This window comes from Oryzias latipes, chromosome 11 (assembly GCF_002234675.1).
Source record: "Oryzias latipes chromosome 11, ASM223467v1".
Taxonomy (NCBI): Eukaryota; Metazoa; Chordata; class Actinopteri; order Beloniformes; family Adrianichthyidae; genus Oryzias; species Oryzias latipes.
Window position 1 is genome coordinate 7,135,127 of NC_019869.2, and position 21,488 is coordinate 7,156,614.

General features: G+C 40.8%; 1 protein-coding gene across 1 annotated transcript; it reads right to left on the reverse strand.

Annotated features, from left to right (window-relative positions):
* Positions 1 to 605: 605 nt before the first annotated feature.
* LOC101159028 (grainyhead-like protein 2 homolog) lies at positions 606 to 20,924 on the reverse strand. Its single transcript, XM_023960185.1, has 16 exons — positions 20,617 to 20,924; positions 18,933 to 19,122; positions 18,121 to 18,188; positions 17,059 to 17,437; positions 16,810 to 16,868; positions 16,527 to 16,683; positions 14,558 to 14,669; positions 12,240 to 12,334; positions 9,108 to 9,266; positions 4,907 to 4,964; positions 4,666 to 4,805; positions 4,057 to 4,094; positions 3,825 to 3,916; positions 1,628 to 1,713; positions 1,471 to 1,535; positions 606 to 1,382 (listed from the first exon to the last, which is right to left on the reverse strand). The coding sequence occupies exons 1-16, from the start codon at positions 20,634 to 20,636 to the stop codon at positions 1,268 to 1,270; spliced, it is 1,833 nt and encodes a 610-aa protein (XP_023815953.1). The 5' UTR covers positions 20,637 to 20,924; the 3' UTR covers positions 606 to 1,267.
* Positions 20,925 to 21,488: the final 564 nt, after the last annotated feature.

The window sequence follows — 21,488 nt, forward strand, 5'->3', positions numbered from 1 at the left end:
GAGTGTTGTAAACATGGCCCGACCAGGCTCGCCCACAGTTGTCATCTCAGGCGACCTTCGCCCTTGTGTATTTGACACTAGGGTAAAGGGAGGGGCAGAGCTGTCCACTTATTGCTATTTGATGGAGAGTTGAACTCCCACATTCGGTAGAGCTTCAAACAGCTACTGAAGGGAGGCTGGGGACATTGGTTCTGAGTGGACCATGTTTTCCACCTCTATTTTCTCTGGTGCTGTTCTGAGCTGTGGTTGCAAGGTCTCTGGTGCCTGTGCCTGTGCAGGTGGAAAGATTTCATGTAATCCATGGACACCAGTGAAGATCACAAATCAATGAAGAAAAAAGGTTCAGAGCACTGTCTAGTGGGTCTAGATGACCCAACTCCCAATGGTAAAGTGCCTAGGATAGCACAAGGGTTACAATGATTGAGTATATTGCTTATCATACAAATCTTTATTTTATGATTTAAAAAGGATACCCCATTCATATTCTTAAAATCATAATTTCTTCCGGAGTATGTAATCTTATTACCACAACTGTAGAAGATGAATTTCCAAGAAGAACATGCTTTTCTGTAAAATGTGCACAAAAACAAAACCCACAGAAACATGAATTCTTTATCTATTTATTTATTTTTTAAATACTTCAGAAAAAAAGGAAAAATACACTCACAGGTTGAGTCTGTCCAAAAACAATAATGGAACACATTTTTTTTGCTTCAAACATGAGGTAAATGTCCACCTTAAAGGGAAAATACTCCAAAATCCTAATATTACATGAATTATTTAAATGTCATGAAGGAGCTCCTAAAGGTCGGCGTTGCAAACCTTTTAAAAACCTTCTAAGTTATTTAGAAATGGTGACTGGAAGAGTCACTGAAATGTTCTATGATATTTGAAATTCTGGGATTAAATGTTAAAGATTTTACAAAATAAATAACATCTAAAAAAACATGCAAAAAAAGAAAAAAAGACCTTCTCAGTTACTTGGATTTGATTAATATGAAATGTTTCCATATGTTTTTCCTGGTTATTGTTTGGCAAAAATATTGAATCTGTACAAAAAAATATAATCATCTATATAATAAAAAAGGGAAAAAAACAATCAAATGAACATGAATAAGTGGGATCCATATTTTGAATGTGTGTCCTTTCATAGATGGACAGTATGACTTGCTTCATAGTGTTGGAGCGTCCCATTTCTCCACGACTGAGCTTATCAGAGGACACGCTTCCCCTCTGACTGCAGTCTCTGAGGTGTGGCGTGAAGATGTCAGATCTCCGTCAGGATGATCTTGAAGGAATCTGCACAGCTCTCGATGTTGAGGATGAAGGTGTCTTCGTTGGAGTAATGCTCGATGATGTTATCATCCATGTTCACCAGGATACTGTTGCAAAATTAAAACACTGGATAAATCAGTTGTTAGGGATCAAAGTGATGGAGTTGTTTTTCTTTCTTTCTGCATCCACGCTCACCCTTTTTTACTTTTCTTGTATACTTTGGCGATCCTCTCTGTAGGCACGCCGTACTTCTCTGATATCTGTGGACAAATGAAGAGTGGCCTTTAAGCAGAGGCTCTGCTGGGCACTAATTGCAGCTTTCACCAAAAGCGGGCGGGGAGGCGGCACTTACAGCATCCATAAGGCCTCTGAGTGTTGGAGACTTCAGCATGAGAGCGTCAAACACCTCCTCCGTCTCCTTTCTGACGTACAGCAGCACTGCAGATCAGAGGAAGCCAAACACACAGTGCATATGTTTTATCATGTATCTGGGTTTGGACTGGAAACAACATAGAAAACATTTTAGACTCAAAACCGGCTTTTTTATTTAATTATTGAAAAAAACACCACCACTATATATAATGAAAATAGATAAATAAACTGTTCGGAGGAAGTACAGTTGTTTTTCTTTTAAAGGTGTAGTCTTTATGAAAATAACTTGCTCTAATGTTATATATGAAACCAAAACCCAATTTTCTAGCATGACTTTGCAGCAGCCACGTGTTTTTACTCCCTTTAAAAATGACTTTAATTTGGTACAATTCTCCAGGAGGCCATCCTAAAAGCTTTGATTTTAGAAAAATGTTGATTGCAATAAGCTAAGGAAGCCACAGGGGGGCAGTACAGCATGTACCACGAGTAGTTGTCTTCATCACCCTCTGTAAAAGGATCCTTATAACAGCTGTTTTTATCTTACTCTTTGTAATGCAAAGGCTCTGCAGCTGGCTTATTTGTGTAAAAAAACAAGATTTGCAGGGTTCACAAGGCTGGAATAGTTGCATCTAGAATTTGCAAACCAATCTAGAAGGTTAAAAATTATTTCCTATCCATTGGGGTTTCTCTGAATGGAAACAACGGTTGGTAAAGACTTTTAATAGTAAAACAATTTTAAAAAATCACTAGATCTAGCTGATCAAATAATAAAAAGAGATATAAAGGAAGAAGGGGTGTGGCATCCCCCAAATCATTAAGGCTACGTTCACACTGCAGGCTGAAACGAACCAATTCCGATTTCTTTTTTCCCTATGCGACCTGCATCTGATCTTTTCATGACAGTCTGAACGACACAGATCCGATCTTTTCAAATATGACCCAGGCCACTTGGATATGTGGTCCTGAATCCGATACGTATCCGATCTTTTCAAATGCGACCTCCGTCTGACCGGCCAGGCCACATGAATCCGACCCGTACGTCATTGAAACGCTACAAACTTCATAATTCTGTATTTACGTAGGCGGGAACTAGAACATAAACATCAACCATGGCGGACGATGCTGCTGAGACCAGTGGGACGGTTTTTGAAAAATATTTCCAGTGAGATGGTAGAGCGTGGTGTTGAATCTTTCCCGCCATGACTTTTTTTTTCTCCCTTTCCGACGTTGGTCAGAAGCGCGGGGGAGACCTTCTCCAGGGCTGAAGGCGGATCCTCCTCCTGGGTTCACTTCCCCGTTCGGACCCTCAGATTCTCCAGAGTGGGTTATAAAGAGTCCATAGAGTCCAAAGAGTCCACCTTCTTTTATCACCGTTCTCCTTCCTCCGTTACACACAACATGAATGCGCGCCCACACTGCCCCCCTCATTCTCGACCTCCCTACACGCGCTCTCCTGTCTCTTATTACACACACACGCGTGCTGCCCCAGCACATACACATCCTCATTCCACAACAGTGGTTACAGACGATCCTGGCTGCAATGCCTTCTTAAAATGAGAAGATTGTAATTGTGCTGGCTCCTTTGTGAAAGTAAATTTAATAATTCAAAAAGAGCTCCGCTGTTGACAACACTGTTGTTGACGTCCATGGTTAATGTTAGCTACTTCCGCAAACAATGAGTGACGTCGTTCAGTGTTGAGTACTCTTCTGCGCATGCGGGACACTAATGGGTCATTTCAGGTTCACACAGGAGATCACAAAAATTTGCATTTAATTGGAAATGTGAACGGCCTTGCAAAAAAATTGGATTTTTTTCAAAAAAATCGGAATTGAGCATTAAGCCCTGAAGTGTGAACGTAGCCTTAGTTTAACCCATGGGGCCAACTTTTGGCCACAGTTTCTGTAAATTGAAAAATGTGCAATTAAGTTTATTGGGAAAAAAGGTACTAATAATAATATAGTAATCATGACTGAGAAATCATTTTTGAAATCATTTTGGCCGCTGTCAAAATGAAAAAAAAAAAAAAAAGGCAAAGCCCAGACGAAAATTGCTCTTGGGTTCTCCGGGAATGAATAATTAATTATGTGTATATGGTCTGGGTGGAGTTATATATTTTTTCAAATAAGCTTTAGCTAATCAAATTGTGTTTGTCAGGAGAATGTGGAGCGATGTTTACCTCTTTTGTGCGTCTCCTCTTTGATCTGTTTGAGAGGGGATGGACACAGATCTTCATCTGACGGCCTGAACATCCTCTTCACCAGCACGCCTCTGAAAACACACAAACATGAGGTGTGCCATGCTGTCAGGTGGTCTCTTTGATTTGTGCTAAAACTAGGGTTTGATCTGGCATAAACTATACTAAGGACATTATTTGAGCAAAAACAATACCTTTTTTAGATAATACTCACCCTTCTCTATCCATTTCCTCTGTGTTGAAGGCAAACACCTGAAAGGAGAGTATTAAGATGTAAAAACTCTGAAGCTTTGTTCCCCCCCCGGGCAGATGACAGAAGGTGCTAAAAACGCGTTTAGGATATGAGGTCACTACCCGATACCAGCAGATATCCGCCACCAGAAAGTGGTGCAAATCTGGTGGATCTCGCTCCAGGCTTTTCCTTTCACAGCTCTATTTTGAAATATGAACGACCTGGTGTCGTATAATTCCAGTTGTACACAAACAGCAATTATTAAATTCTCCTTCATGATCAATTTTCAAACGGTTGGAACTTCCGTAAATTAAAAAGGGACGTCTTCCATACTTCACTACCAAATCTGAGTCCCTGATTGGTCAAAGTTCAACCTGGTTTAAGTTTCAACATGCATGGATCGGCTGTGCGTTTTGTTCGTGAAGCCCAAAAACGGACGCAGAAACGCAAGAGTTTTCAACGCGGAAGCCTGAAACACATGTTTACATAGACTTTTCATTAGAAGTGGTTGTTTGAATGCGGGTTGCAGAGGGCGATGTGAATGTAGCATTACACTAAAATATCATTGAGTGGAACGTGTTATAAAGTCACCTGTCCAGCCCTCTGAAGGGTCCCAAAGTGAACATCAGGGATGAACAGAACTGGCTGCGCCTCTAGGTCGGTCATGGTCTTGAAATAGGTGGTGTCGGACTTTTTGGGAACGGTTATGACTCCAACATTGCTGTCTTTGCCTGGAAATGATTATTACTTTCATTAATATAAGAAACAGATGGAGTCATGCCTGTATGCTGAGATTTGATGATTGTGACGTTAAAATAAATGCAGATCCAACCTTTTGACTTTTTGCGGAACAATTTTCTCTCTTCATCTCTTATTTTTCTCTCTGCTCCCTGAGAGGGAAAATGTAGAAAAGGACAAACAAATAAATAAACGATTAAAAGTTTAAAACGATTCATGAAATTATCAGCAAAATTCTGTGTTTTCTGTGCATCTCCAGCCTGGTCTGAAGATGAGTGCAGGCAGACCACTAGAAGTCTGTCATGTCTGTACAGTTTTACTGAAAACATCATAACTGATGACAGACTTTACAATACAAGCCATAAAGAGTCATTTTTTTTGGTTGTTTCTACCCATTATTGTGTTATTGTGTACATTTTCTTTTAATTTCATACTTAAAAAGATAGAAAAATCAACGACAACTTTGTGGAATCTAAAAAACACTTTTTAGATCTCTTACTGTGTTTCTATATCTCAAACCTAAATGTTTTTACTGCCAATAATTCAAATGTGTTGCCATAACTGTCATTATTTTGTGTTATTTATGGTTTCAAAAAACTAACAAAAACACCTGATGTTGATCAGATGTTTTTTTTTAGAATTTAAATTCTTTTTCACAGCTTTATGAGCAGGAAGCAACGTTTCTGTAAATTTTCAGAGTAAAGTTCATTTTGAAAATAAGTTGAAACCAGAAACAGTTTGACAAACTTGAAAATGGATCTTTACGCCACATCATCAGGATGTCTGGCCTGGGCCTGTGTGACGTAAGGCTTAATGGAAAGTATCTGTGTTGAAGATATCTAGCCACAGGGGTTGCAATCTAGCCACAGGGGTTGCAAGCCAGTAACTTCTGTGCCGGTCCCAAGCCCGGATAAATAGAGAGGGTTGCGTCAGGAAGGGCATCCGGCGTAAAAATTGCCAAAATAACCATGCGAATCATCCACAACACTTTAGACATACCGGATCGGTCGAGGCCCGGGTTAACAACGACCGCCACCGATGCTGTTAACCTACAGGGTGTCGGTGGAAATTTGACTACTGTTGGTGGAAGAAAGAGGGGAGGCAGAAGGGTCCGTGGCCAGAGAGAGAAGGGAAAAGGCAGGAACATAGGTTTGAGAATAGGGACTCTTAACGTTGGCACAATGACAGGGAAAGGCAGAGAGCTGGCAGACATGATGGAGAGAAGGAAGGTAGATGTACTGTGTGTGCAGGAGACAAGGTGGAAGGGCAGCAAGGCACGTAGTATTGGAGGAGGATATAAACTGTTCTATCATGGTGTTGATAGGAAGAGAAACGGGGTAGGAGTGATTCTGAAGGGGGAGTTTGTAAACAGTGTTCTAGAGGTGAAAAGAGTCTCAGACAGGATGATGAGCCTAAAGTTAGAAATTGAAGGGGTGATGGTGAATGTAGTCAGTGGGTATGCGCCACAGGTTGGCTGTGAGTTAGAAGTGAAGGAGAGATTCTGGAGTGAGTTGGATGAGGTCATAGAGAGTTTTCCCAGAGGAGAGAGAGTTGTTATTGGAGCAGACTTTAATGGGCATGTTGGTGAGGGCAACAGAGGTGATGAGGAGGTGATGGGCAGGTTTGGTGTGAAGGAAAGGAATCTGGAGGGACAGATGGTGGTGGACTTTGCGAAGAGGATGGAAATGGCTGTAGTCAACACTTACTTCCAGAAGAGAGAGGAACATAGAGTGACATACAGAAGTGGAGGTAGGAGTACTCAGGTGGACTACATCCTATGTAGACGAGGTCATTTGAGAGAGGTTAATGACTGCAAAGTGGTGGTAGGAGAGAGTGTAGCCAGACAGCACCGCATGGTGGTGTGTAAGATGACTCTGGAGGTCAGGAAGAAGAAGAGAGGGAAAACAGAAAAGAAGACCAAGTGGTGGAAGCTACAGAATGAAGAAACTTGTGAGGAATTTAGGCAGAAGTTGAGGCAGGTCCTGGGTGGTCAGGATGAGCTTCCAGATGACTGGGAAACTACAGCAGAGATTATCAGGGAAACAGGTAGGAAGGTGCTAGGTGTGTCATCTGGAAAGAGGAAAGACGGTAAAGAGACTTGGTGGTGGAATGAGGAAGTACAGGAATGCGTCCAGAGGAAGAGGTTGGCTAAAAGGAAGTGGGATGTAGAAAGGACTGAGGAAGGTAGACAGGAGTACAAGGAAGCGCAGCGTAGAGTGAAAAGAGAGGTGGCAAAGGCCAAACAGAAAGCTTACGATGAGCTATATGACAGGTTAGACACAAAGGAAGGAGAGAAGGACTTGTACAGGCTAGCCAGACAGAGAGACAGAGATGGGAAGGACGTGCAACAGATAAGGGTGATTAAGGACAGAGATGGAAAGGTGCTAACAACCCAAGAGAGTGTACAGAAAAGATGGAAGGAGTATTTTGAGGAGCTGATGAACGAGGAAAATGACAGGGAAAGAAGGGAGGAAGATGTGGTTGTTGTGGAGCAGGAAGTAGCAGAGATTGGAAAGGATGAGGTTAGGAAGGCTCTGAAAAGGATGAAGAGCGGAAAGGCCGTTGGTCCTGATGACGTACCTGTGGAGGTATGGAAGTGCCTAGGAGAGACAGCAGTGGAATTTCTAACAAGGTTGTTCAATAGGATTTTAGAGAGTGAGAAGATGCCTGAGGAATGGAGGAGAAGCGTTCTGGTCCCAATCTTTAAGAACAAGGGTGACACGCAGAACTGCAGCAACTATAGAGGAATAAAGTTGATGAGCCACACAATGAAGCTGTGGGAAAGAGTAGTGGAAGCCAGGCTTAGGAAGAAGGTGGAGATTTGTGAGCAGCAGTATGGTTTCATGCCCCGTAAGAGCACCACTGATCCCATTTTTGCTTTGAGAATGTTGATGGAAAAGTACAGAGAAGGTCAGAAGGAGCTGCATTGTGTGTTCGTAGATTTAGAGAAGGCGTATGACAGGGTGCCGAGGGAGGAGCTGTGGTACTGTATGAGGTCGTCTGGAGTGGCAGAAAAGTATGTCAGAGTAGTTCAGGACATGTATGAGAGAAGTATGACGGTGGTGAGATGTGCTGTAGGTCAGACAGAGGAGTTCAAGGTGGAGGTGGGACTACACCAAGGATCAGCTTTGAGTCCTTTTTTGTTTGCTATGCTGATGGACAGGCTGACAGATGAGGTAAGACAGGAATCTCCCTGGACAATGATGTTTGCGGATGACATTGTAATTTGCAGTGAGAGTAGAGAGCAGGTGGAGGAACAGCTAGAGAGGTGGAGGTTTGCTCTGGAAAGAAGAGGTATGAAGGTCAGTCGTAGTAAGACAGAATACATGTGTCTGAACGAGAGGGATCAAGGTAGAAGCGTTAGGTTACAGGGGGCTGAGGTGAAGAAGGTGCAGGAGTTTAAGTACTTGGGGTCAACAGTTCAGTGTGATGGGGAGTGTGGAAAAGAGGTGAAGAGGCGAGTGCAGGCAGGTTGGAGCGGTTGGAGGAAAGTGTCAGGAGTGTTGTGTGACAGAAGAGTGCCAGCAAGACTCAAAGGAAAGGTGTACAAGACAGTGGTGAGACCAGCTCTGCTCTATGGGTTAGAGACGGTAGCAGTGAGACAGAGACAAGAGGCTGAGATGGAGGTAGCGGAGATGAAGATGTTGAGGTTCTCCTTAGGAGTGACCAGGTTAGACAGGATAAGGAACGAGTACATCAGAGGGACGGCTCATGTTGCCTGTGTCAGCGACAAAGTCAGAGAAGCCAGACTGAGATGGTTTGGACATGTTCAGAGGAGGGATAGTGGATATATTGGTAGAAGGATGTTGGAGATGGAGCTGCCTGGCAGGAGGGCAAGAGGACGGCCAAAGAGGAGATACATGGATGTCTTAACAGAGGACATGAAGTTGGCTAATGTTAGGGTAGAAGATGTCCATGATAGAGTGAGGTGGAAAAGGATGATTCGCTGTGGCGACCCCTGATGGGAAAAGCCGAAAGAGAAAGAAGATCTGTGTTGAAGATAAACTCTTTACAGGTGACAAAAGTGTCTGACGTGAAAGTGATAGTTTAACAATAGGTTGTTAAAATTCAGGATTTTTGGAATCTCTTTGAACAATTAAAGATGGAGGCCTCCCATCCTGGAAAACTGACTTTTATTTTATTTTTCTGTCTGCTTCCGATCCCACATTGGTCCTTCTTCAGCTCTCCTACAGTGAGTTATGTGGCCATAAACTACAAACATGTGGATTTCAGTCTTTCTCGTCTCTGGAGAGAAATGATGTTTTCTGGACTCTTTTGCAGGAACCTTTCATCACCTTGTCACAGAAGACCTTGATCTGCGAGTAGGCCCTATGCAGGGGCTTGTTGCTGCGGTTGTTGTAACTGTAGGTGTCGATCTGGATCATGAGCGGGAGACCCTTGACCCCTTTCTGAGAGGAGAAGTCTGTGCTCAGACAGTTGACTGTGATGAAGATCTTCAAAAGAGAGAAAAAGGAAGGAAAAAAAGGTTTAAAATGAGTCTTTACATGCAGCTGCATTTTAAGTCTAAGGATTATGTTCAGGTTCACTTTAGTAAAAACCTGAATCTTGTTAAAGTTTAAAAATGTTTCATTGATTACAGAAGTGAAACTGGTATTTGATATAAAACTAATACTTCCCTAGAAATTCCCCAGAAATCTTTGCAAAACAATAAAAAAACAATGTGCATTAATGCTCATATAGACAACAATGTTCTCTGTAAAATGCTTATATTTATTAGGCTTTTACTTTGGCAAATAGGTGACATCATATCTGCTGTTTCAGAAAAAGAAAAGTAGTGAGCCTGGTGTCCAGATTACATTCAAATCCAGGGCTTGGATTGTCCCGCACTAAATGGTCTTTTAGGAGTTAGGGAGGGAATCTGGATGTAAAAAAAACAGTTTTGGAGCCTCACAGTGTCACACCCTGATCAGATAATCAACTCAAACACCGGCAAAGGTTTCCTAAGCCCTTAAACAGCCACTCAGTCTGAGTCAGAAAGCCACACTGTTACAGGAGAGAGTCTTCACAGCCTTCACACGGACGGACATCATGCTAACTGTTCACAGAGTGCTGTTTCCTGGGGAGGGGGGGTAAAGGTGGCTGATTCTAGGGGCCCAGACTGAGGGGGGGGGGGGGGGGGGGCACATAGGTCCCTAAAGATGATGAAATGATAAAACAGACTAATTGCAGTAAGTCATTAACCAATATATAATTAAAAATATTTTATTTTCAATGTCATGGTAACAATATTATTTTGTCTTGGAAACATGAAGTTCTGCAGCCCCCACCCCAATTTTTATTTTTAAATGTGTCCGAATTTCTACCTTAATCCCTAACAACTAGTCCGGCACTATGTAGTGCCCTGGATTATGAAAGCAAGTCAGACACCACGCTCACTACTTTTTCTTATACGGCGGATAAGGCGTCATCGATTTCACAAAGTTGAAATTTAATTAATATGAGCGTTTTATGACAATTATTTATGAATCCACTGTCTTCTGAAGATAAAAACGTTGATGGTTTATCAAAAAAATATATTTAAATTCATTTTTTTGGCAAAAATTGTTCAGACGCAATGCATAGTGGTTTATATTCGCTGAGCATATTCTAGTGAGCATCGATGCACACTGGTTTTTCACAGAGACTTCTGGGAAATTTCCAGGGCACTCAATTTTGGAATTGTAGATTTGGACAACACTATAAAATGGTGAACGTACTATAGCGTGCACCATGTAGTGATTAGTGAAGGAATTTGGACACAACCCTAGTTTGTGACAGGCAGCGTGAAAATGAAAAAGCATTTCTGTTAAACCATTTTAATTGTCAAATTAAATATTTCTAATTGAATTTAACTACACATTTACTAGAGAACTTTTTGAAAATGAAATGTCTAATACCATTTTCTTCATCATTTTAATTAAGTGACAGAATAAGCGGTGTTGAAAAATAAAAAGCCATTTTGCGGATTGATTTTTTAATTTAATTTTTGAGTCAACAAACGCAGCTTTAATGTGAAAATACAAAAATCATTTCCGGTATAGACTTTTATTTTGAAATATGAGACACATATGCTTCTATGTGTGGTGCCGCTGGCTGTATCCAAGCATTTTAACAGAAGATTGAGAGGAGGAAAATACATGGTATCCAACAGCATTTTTTCGTCTGCTCCTGATTTACAACAATTTCAATTAAAAAAATACTCTGAAACGCAAAGTTCATCTTAATTTTCTTTATATGCGTCCTCCATCATGAGAATAATGCCTCAAGATCGTGTCAAAAGCACCCAAAAACACATTTTTCATCAGAGTGGGTCTTTAAAGTCCAGTGTGAAGTCAATGTTGGGTTGAGATGCCATGTCACCTGCAGGTAAAGTCCACTGTGTTTTCTGACGTCCACAGTCTCTACAAACTCTAAAGCACTTCTTGCTGCTTTTTACCCATAAGCTGCATGGAGATTATGTTCTTTTCCAGCAGGACTTTCCACCTGCCCACGCAAACAAAGGTACCACAAGCCGGTTCAGGGACAATGGTCTGACTGCATTAGATTGGCCGGCAAATTCACCTGACCTGTTATGATGAGGAAGATGAGAGACACCAGATGACACCGACGACGATGACCTGAATTCTTTTGGTCTGATGTGATATCTAATTTTCTAAAGACACTACATTTAAGGTTTTGGGTTATCTAGAGCTATTGCCTTAGCTATAGATAAGTATTTAGTGCTTTAAGAGGTGCAGTAACGCTCAGCTGTCACACATATTAAGATAAAACGCGGGAAAGAATCACAGGCAAAAATGTGGACAGAGTCAATATTGGCATGAGAAGTGGGCTTGGATTTCCTCCAGCGATGTCTTTATCTGCGGGCCGCTAGCGCCGTGAAAAAAAAAGCTGCATTACACACTAAACACACACACTTGTGCTCACATAGAAATGAGGGCAAAACAAACAAAAGAGGGTGGGGACAGGGACCGGTCTGTGTTGGCCCTTGGGGGCACTCTGGAGTTCAAACACCAACATTTAGGGAGTGTCCACAAAGGAGTGGGCTTCAAGGAAACAAGGAGAGCAAACAGAGCAACAGTGAACCGCTCTGCCCACTGCTTTAAAACCAAGTTTAAAAGATGAAGTGAGGGCCAAACTTTCCGCATTTTGTTATCGATTTGGAGGGTTTGTTGCATCTGCACGCCGGATGCTTGCCTCCTATTGAAAAAGCATTTTGTCAAGTGTGTGCGTTTGTCTGCCAATCGGCGCAAATAAACCCGTCCTGCTGCTTTTTTTTTTTTTTCCTTTCGCATTTACGCCACACCTCCAGCAAAAGTAAATATAGTAGGCCGTGTTCTGGGAAAATTACAGTGACATTAAACTCCTGCATGCAGGATTTGAGGAAAAGGAAAACAATAAAAAAAAGCTGTAACATTAGTCGTCTGTACCTTGGCCTCTTCGTTAACATCCCAGGTGAAGGAGATGGCGTTGTAGGCGATTTCTTCAATATTGTTGATTGTGTTGAAGCTTTCTTTGTAATCAGCTGTGAGGGGGGGAAAAAACAAAATGAGTAAATCCACAAGAATGCAGCAGACAGTGATAGAAACTAAAAGCTGGTAGCTTTTGTTTGGTGAGATAGGCTATTAAACGGCACGCTTCAGTTTTAGGAGATAACGCCTTATCTGCTGGAGCAAACACGGCCCCGGGCTTCAAAGACAGTGAGAGAAAAAAACAGGAGGCCATTCGACTCGGAGAATGGAATTAAAGGTCAGCGCATCAGTTTACTGTTCCTGCCTTGTTACATGGCAGACTTCAGCTGGATACTAGACAGCTATTTAAATAAATAAATAAACTTTGTAAAGAACAAGCTGGAATTTTTACTCGTCTCAGTTAATTTGATTACTCAAATCCATGATTATTTGGCAGATTTGAATTAGTCTTCACTGAGATTTGTGTTCAATGAAAAATATAAAATTACCTTCTTGTTTTTAATTAGTGTTATGTTTAGACCTATTCTGTTCCTCCAGGGTTGATGTTACTCCTGCTCATATTTTGTTTTTTATTGGCATAACACTCCTGATCCAGATGATCAGTGGTGGGTGGGGCAGGGATAAGACGCATTGGACACCTCTGGTATAGAGAGATGTCTGGAAAACCTCCAGAGGAGGAAACTTGTCTCACTTTAGATCTGCTTCATCAGGCTGACGCCGCTTGGATCAGTACGTTGAAATTCCTCAGGTGCATTAAAGACAGGAACAGGCACCAGACTGCCCTCCTATACGCAGTAATGACCCCATTGAAATGATCCAGTCAGCTGTGCAGAAAACCTCCTCTGATCTTTAACTGAAACAACCACTTGGACTTCCTCAGCTTGAACCCAGTCACCGGCCTGCTGTCCATCCTTTGTCTATAGTAATTGGCTGCTGTCATTTGACCCACATACATCTAAAATATGTATTCAAATAACTGAATTCTGGTGTTCCAGTTGCTTCCATGACCAACGATAGACATGCAGAAGACAAACAGAAGCTCAGCAAACTCCAGATTGGTACTGTGGCAGAATGCTTATTGTGCAAGGAGTTCAAGCACATTGACTGTATATGAGAACTGGACTGAGTGTGACATCACCCATGGGAAATGCCTTACTTTCACCTCCAACCAAATGAATACAATCTGGCCCCCTTTTCTTTTTGAAGTGGGGGACCAATGGACTCTAAAGCAGTGAGTACATTTGGAACTTTCCTCCATATTTTTACTAATGAATGCTGTTTATGAAAATGAATTACAATGGTCACTTGTTTATTACGGGTGTTAGGTTGATAGGTGAAGTCCACCAAGTAGGATTAAGGATGTTTTAATGCCGTAAAACCCCTCACTCCACACTTTATAGACCCTATCCACATTATGACCTTCATAGGAAAATAAGTCCAGTATTATAGAGCGATCTGCTTGTGATCAAAGAGTTGTTTCGATGCTTCTGTACACGAGACACCGCATGGAGGAGATTGATTGACAAGGGCTACAGCCAATCAGGAAGCAATACCCAATGCACTGTTGAAAAAGCACAAACTTGGACTGAAACAATGTTGCTAAACGGTGAGACCGCAGAAGATTATGATCCGTTTGGCTGGTGTTACCGGCAAAAAGACGTTTCCCGTTTTTTGGCAATTGTCTCAGTTGGAACACAGGCTCCAAGATAAGGATCTGAATGCTGAAAAAGTACTTTCAACAGACCAGAACAGTTAAGGTAATGGTGTGACGAGCATTCCTCTCCGTGTCCCAACAAGCTGCACTCAGGTGTGTGTGTTTGTGGGTCTGTTTGTGTACTCTTGTCTTCCATCCCAAGTCTTTCACATACCTCTTGATTTTCGCCTGCCCAGCAGGCCTGAGCTTGTCAATGCAGACCGCCTCCAAGCTTAACACAAACTCATTCAATAAGGCTCAAATTTGAACGCATCGACTGAAAATCAGAGGAAGCAATTACATTCGTGGATGAATTGAAACAAAAAGATGATTCTAGTTTTAGAAGACACCTAAGAGGCTGTAAATGTGTTCGTTTGAAAGGCCCGCCTCCTCCCAATGGTGGATGACAGTGGGCAGTTTAAAAGGCAGACAGATGGGTGGAGGCTTGTTTGCTCTTGGTTTGGTAATGCCTTGCTTGTTCACCGAGCACATTCCAACACTAACACTCATTTTTCACTCTGTCACGTTCTGCCGATCTTTCCTATCCCACCACCATCTGCTCTGAGAAGCACCGTCAGCTTACCGATGTCCAGGACTCGCTGTTTGGCCGTGTGCTGGCGGGAGTGCCAGTACTTCCAGTATTTAAGCTGCTCGTCTCGGTTCTTGTCCTGACTGAAAACCACCATGATCACGCTCTGCCAAACGAGAGCAAAAACGTCAAAATCCAGAGGAGCTCAGAAAACTTCATGAAAACCTCACTTACAGTCTGGATTCTTTCAAACAGGTTGAGGAATGTTAACAGAGGACCATTATGTTCTTGTAAAAAGTTGTTTATTGTAATGTTGTCTGTGTCGTTACGCAGACCGTTTGTTTAGAGCTGCCATGTAATGCATCCATGATAGCATCTGTTAAAAATAGCTTCCACGATGTGGGATCTGCATTTGACATGATGCAACTGAGGCAACCACATTTAAAACAAGTTCCCTTTGGGGTAACAACAAGCATCTCTTTTTCCACTTTTTGGAACTTTTTTTAAAGTTTATGCTTCTAACAGGAAAAAAACAGACACAATATGGTTTAAAATCGTCTTTGAAACCGCCTCACAAAAGGCAGAACAAACACTCTGAAAAGGCAGGAACAAAACAAAATTCAGCATTTTTTAATTTCACGTCTAAATGAGCGGGAAAACCGTGAATGGCTAGAGGAATTTTTCATTTGATTTCCAATGTGACACATTTTGATTCTATGTTGATTTATTTTTTTGCTTTTTGTGACAGCAAAAACACCCTAAAAACAATTTTATTTGTAAAACCTTTTTGCACATATCAAGTATTATATATAAACAATTTTCAAGGATTATCTACCAAAGATTTGACGAAAAAGCTGCTTCTGTGCCTGAAAAAACAAGAACTGACTTTAAATAAAAACAACTAATACATTTCATAAATAAATGAAGAAATAATCTTCTAAGTGAAGATCAATCTGGTTTTTCAACAAATTGGCTGATATTGATAAAAGGTTGTTTTTTTTTGTTTTTGTTGAAACATTTTATTTATTCACCACACTTCCTTTACAGCATTTTATTTTAATTAAGTTACAAGTGGATCCTTAGTAGTACAGTCGTCCTTCGTTCTAAAATTAACCTGCAATAGTCGAAATCCACCAAGTTTATCTTTTTCGATTTGTAGATGTTCTAAGGCAGCAAAACTTACTACACTTATTTAAACTCTTAAAGTTAAAACCTTCGTGAGAAAAAAAAGCCAGTCTCATAGAATAAAAACAAATATCTGATTGCGATCAAAAATAGATGTAAATTTGGTCAACTGAATGCATTCTGTACAGAAGACACAACACAGAGAAGATTGATTGACAATGATCTACAGGATGCAGCAGGATGCAAAACACAATGTGCTGTTTAAGAAAGAAAAAGAAAAAAGCAAGCAACGTTTCAGCACATACATAAATCTGCAAAACATTGAGGCCGTGAAAGGTGAACCAGGATATAGCGAGGAACCAATGTATTTAAAACGTTAAAATCCTAGCTAGAACTTTCTCCTAATTTGTCTCGGCCCCCACACAACTTCTCGGAGGATTATCCGACTTGTCTTCAGCGTTTCATGTCCTGCTCTCTGCTCAGCACCTGCTTTGGTCTCACAGACATAGACAGTGCAAATCCCAGCGACCTCCAGTTTCTCAGAGTGACCTTTTCTCTGTCTCCCCCTGATGCATAAGGATTTGAATTTTTGTTTGTTTGTCGTGATCTATACATTAAAGATGAGTTGGTTCTACTTCTTCATTACTTTATAGGAAAAGGCAGACTCGTCTAAAGCAGTTTTATATTATGGAATCCCCCTCACCCCCCCAAAACAACAAGGTTCTTTGTTGTCGCGACCACACTTGCAGAAGTGCTACTGGGAAAGCATTGAGGCTGTTTATGGAAGTGGACCAGTGCTTAAAAACATCAGTCGTTTGCCTCCAAAATTCTCTTTTCTACTTGTTAGTTCAGAGCTTTTGTCATTGGGGTGTTCAGAGGAGTCAAAGCAGACGCTCACCCGCACTTTGCTGATGGGGTGACGGAGACGCTTGTTGGCACTGAGCTCATTCAGGGTCACGGCGTAGAACTGGCCTTTGTTGAGATATGTCATGGGTCCTTCACCCTGCTTTTGGCGCAGTGAGCGCGTCGCATCCAGCGTGTACTGGAAGCTGTCCCTGCGCACAGTCAAAAGATAACTAATTAAGAACAAGAGCATAAGCACAGGACTTTTACCTAAACCTTCAGACCTCACCTAGGCTCTGATTTATTAATGATTAGGCAAAAATAGTACAGTAACTCACACTCCCGCCTCGTGAAATAAGAAATCATCTGGAGCCAGAGAGGAAGACGAGTGGTACTTCTGTTTAGAATGCAAAAAAAAAAAACACACACAAAGAGGAAATTATTCATGACAAATGGGAAGTGGCTAAATACTAATACAAAGAAAAAATTCAAACCTCTGAGAGGTAGTGTAAAAAAACTAGATTGACAGGGGATCAACTGAAATGTGGAAACGTTTCCTGAAAACATCCACTAGATATGATTCTCACCCCATCAGTGTCCTCGTCGTACGGGCTGTCAGGTGGACTCTTCTGGTCCTCTTTCAGGTACGTGCTGTGACTGACAGTCGTAGCCTCGTAGGGGCTCTGCTCAAACACCACCCTTGTGGGCTCCTCTCCTTCCCCTCTGTAGTGGAGTCCAGCTCCTGGCATGAAGACGGAGGGGAAGCCTTCAGCTTTCACCATGGCGTGGGGCGGTGAGCCGGCGTCCGCCGACCCCGGCTCCGTCGAGGTGCTGAACGGCTCTCGTTTGGCCTCCTGGGGCTCTGTGTTCACTGACAGGTTCACTGGTAAAGACTTGAGGACTTGAACCCGGTTGTCCAACGTTTCTGGTTCAGATTGGTTGCTGCTGTTGCTGGGCAACATAGATCTGTGTGATAACATACAAGTGTTGAGGTAATTTCATTCGATTAATATAGTTCTTGTTGCTGGTCACAAATTAATTTGCTAACAAAAATCTAAAAATGTATAACTTTAATCAGGTAATTCATAAATATTTTAATTATGAATGTAATCATTTCAAGTTTTTATGATTCAGTTGTGGTTTTGTGTGTCTGTAAAGGACAGGCATGCATGGTCACTCACACACACACACGAACTAAAAATGTACTCCGTATTTTTCAGACTAAAAGTTGCACCAGAGTATAAGTCGCAGCAGACAGATGCATAATAAAGAAGAAAGAAATCCTATGTCAGTTGCATCCTCGGCCAAACTATGCAAGAAAATGCGACTGATACTCAAGAAACACTAAATACAGATATGGATTCATCGAAAATTGATCATTTTAGCGAAATATAATGTAATGTAATAACACAGACACACATGAAAGTGCATGTTGATGCTAAAACAGGATTATGATCCCATGAAGGTGATAATCACATGATGCAGTTTGTTTCATAGTAATCTAAGAGCATCAATCTGTACTTTTACTGCAGCCACTGAGTTTGATGGAAAATGCAAATGCATCGATGTGATTGCAAGACAACCTCATGGATACGGTGTATCTATGCATACGCATTCTTTTGGAGTGACATCATATCCAGTTTTCCAACCTCTTTTCCTGCTCTTCTATAACTTCAGCCACTTTGGGAATCTGTAGGAGTCTTTTTTCTTTGGGAACCTGCCAGAACACAGACATCATAAGAAACAAACATCATTTCATATATCATTTCATATTTTTAAACCTCTAATTGAAACTCATATGTATGAAGTTGAAGGTTTTTAAAACAATACATAAAACCTGAAATACATATTTTTGATACAGCCACAGTTGTTTGGGTTATGCTTTATTTTACCTATGATAAGTAGTGATGGGTTTTAAAAAATTAAAAAATCAAATCTGTAATTTCTGGGGTGCAAAAGAAGCTTTTTTTCACAATTCTTTTTGTAATAATTTAGGATTTTACTGATGAAAGTTGCAGTTTTCCTTCGGGATGCCACTGTTTAAAACCAAACTCTGTGTTACACTATTAAATAGATTGTGGAAAAAGTGAATTGTTGCATCCCTACTGCAAATGTTTGCATATGGTTCCATTACAAGTAATAAAGTCATGTGTTGTGCTTAATCTCATATTTTTTTGATTTATTCCGTTACACCGGGCTTATTATAAGCCAACTGAAAGGGTTTTCTTCATTATTATTTGCTTATTAGTCAATCAAAAAGGGGATTTTTTTGATTTCTTTTTAGAAAACACAAATCATATTTTAAACCAAAACTAAATTGTGACCCAAAAATCAAGCATTCCTAATTTCTATGACCATAGAAATTCGCCTTTAGGTGACAATTTTAAACGAGTATTTCTTCAAACCTAAAATGTGTTGGTTTATAAATGCTTATGGTATTTTGGGTATGATTTTGGCAAACCTTGTAGTAGTCGTAGAGCAGGCCCAGAGCGTTGGCGCTGTCCTCGTCCCCGTTGATGCTCATCATAGCTTTGGTGGCGGCTGTAAGCGGGTTCTCCAGATACGACCTCCACGCTTCATCCTCGCTGGTGTACGCCCGTCGCATTGCAGGGAACGAGTTCTCATTGGGGACGACCACGACCAGACGCTTACTGTCAGAAAACATTAAAAACAACAAGAGTTTTTCTTTTTTTTTAGCTCTTCAGATGCATCTTCTCCTCTTTTAACTGTTGATCTGCTGGTTTCAGTTTCTGCCAATAAAAGCTTTTTTGTTGTGTTTGTGACACAATCTAAGGCTTTCAGGTTTCTGTTTGTTTCTCAGCTATTAGGGCCACTTAAGTGAAGATCACGGTTTAGTTAAGCACACATGTTGTTGGCGCTACGCCTCTTAAATTAACCAACCACAGGAGACGCTCACAGCGCGTCGGCTTGACTGCTACAATAAATAGCGTTGGTATGATGTCATCTCTGTCAGTTCTTTGAGCAACAATATAGATAACCTATGTATAAACTATCATTATATTTAGTTCCAAAAAAGCATTATAAAGAATGTATTTATGGTCCTTTGAATAAATTGGAAAAGAGAATTTTTTAAGTGTAACAAACAACTTTTAATCTTGTAAATAAATTATGTCAACCTTTGCTTTAAAAAAATACCTGAAACCCAAATTTGTTTTTCTGTAATATATTTATTTCATAACATACGATAAGGTTTAACTTTTTCAAATTTGACCTTTTCCTGCATCTGCACCTCTTTTGTAAGAAAGGTATGCGTTTTACCATTAATCCTAAATGCGATACTCTCTCTAAAAGCAAGTTTGGGTAAACATATTGAGTAATGAATGGCTTTTTGTTGTTATTTTTGATTTTTTTATTTAAAAAAATAAAAAAGTGACATAAATCCTGTTTATATAACTGATGTAATACCCTGGAAACAGTCGGACTGCTGAATCGGGTGGAAGAAAAACAGTTGTTACATATAAATATATATTTTTTATCCTTTAAAAATCAGTATAATAAATAGAAACTTTATAGTAACTTTAATGATAGGAAGTTTATGTCAAAAGAAACGTTTTAATTGTAAAAATCAGTTTTTCTCCAAAAAAAGCAACACTCTTTTTATTACTTACAACTTTTTGAGTTATTATTGTGACCAAAAATGTTTCTTTTTTAAATTTAATGTTATTACATAATTATATGACTTTAAAAAATTAATATGAGTAATTTTAAGTGAATTTTTAAATGCTCTAATACAAATGTTAGGAGTACCAAAAACGTTGCACCAACTCAAAAAAAGTTTAAAAAATAAAACACAATGACGGTTTAAAGCAGAATATTTGAACGTGGAGCTACAGAACTTTAGGTGTTCATCATGGAAACCTGCCGCTGCACCTTAAAGCCTGTTTTGTCTGTGAAAAATGGCGATTCTAATGAAATCCACCGCGCCAGAAACCTGCGCTTACGCCTAAAATGCTTGGAAATGTGTCAATAACTGGCATCCACAGGTGATAGGATCCGTCATTTTTGTTCCTGAGGTAAACACGGTCTCAGAGGATTTAAAGTAGCTCCAATCATGTCTGTCCCGAAGTTTCAGGTAGAAATCACCCAAATCCCTCTCCTCTCCTCCAGCCAGGTCGATCACTTACTTGTCTGTCTCCTGTGACATTTTTTTGCTTCCTCTACGATTCTTCCTAGTGAAACTGGACTTTCAAGTCGGAGCAGGTAATAGAGTGCGTTGGGTGCCAGAAGTTGGGCTACAGGTAAGTCAACTTTTCTCGCCCCGCGTCTTTTTCTCCCTGCCCCTCTCCTCCTCCTGCACTCCTCCACCTGCCCAGGTAAACGCCGCCGCCGCGACCTAAGCCAATCAACTGCTGCTCTTGGGTTCCGCGCGCACGCAGATTGGGAGTAATATGGCCATAGATGATGCCGCCATGCGCTGAAATATTTGCTTTTGCTCGCTTTCAACAACTTTAGGGTGAAATTCTGAGCTTGACACTGATTGGCTGCTGCTGATCATAGCGGCGCTCTGATTGGCTGGCAGTCAAGAGGCCCACCTCACCTGGTTGTAAAGTGGTATTTTTTGGAGATTTGAGTGGGACAAACAAACAGGTGTCAACCGTGGAATTACATTTTATAAATAAAATAACCCATTCCACTTCTTATATAAACTGAGTGAGATTATGGATTGAATATGAACTTTGAAGTCTTATTTTATTTGTGCCCTCAGGATTTAATAATGGCTCCACTGTGTGTGTTTCAGGTCATTTCAGAGGAGACCTAAGGCGAGGAGGAGCCCTGTCATTAGCTGATACAATGCCATTGTGCTCTTAATGAAGCCATTGTCCAAGGAGATCCCTGTGTCTGACTGAGCAAACACTATGTGTGGTACTTATATAGTGTCAGACCTGCTCATAGGGGATGTGATTGCTTGAAGTAAAAGTATTGAACTCTTTTTTCATCATAGTAGTTTGTTTGTTGTGTGAGTTCTGAGAGATTATAGCTAATAAAATACAAATTA

Excerpts from the sequence above, each read along its gene's own strand:
- LOC101159028 (XM_023960185.1), bottom strand. The coding sequence starts at position 20,636 with ATGTCACAGGAGACAGACAA. Across the intron at positions 12,335-14,557 it reads ACAGCGAGTCCTGGACATCG|CTGATTACAAAGAAAGCTTC; the intron begins GTAAGCTGACGG and ends CCCCCCTCACAG. Across the intron at positions 9,267-12,239 it reads ATGTTAACGAAGAGGCCAAG|ATCTTCATCACAGTCAACTG; the intron begins GTACAGACGACT and ends TCTCTTTTGAAG.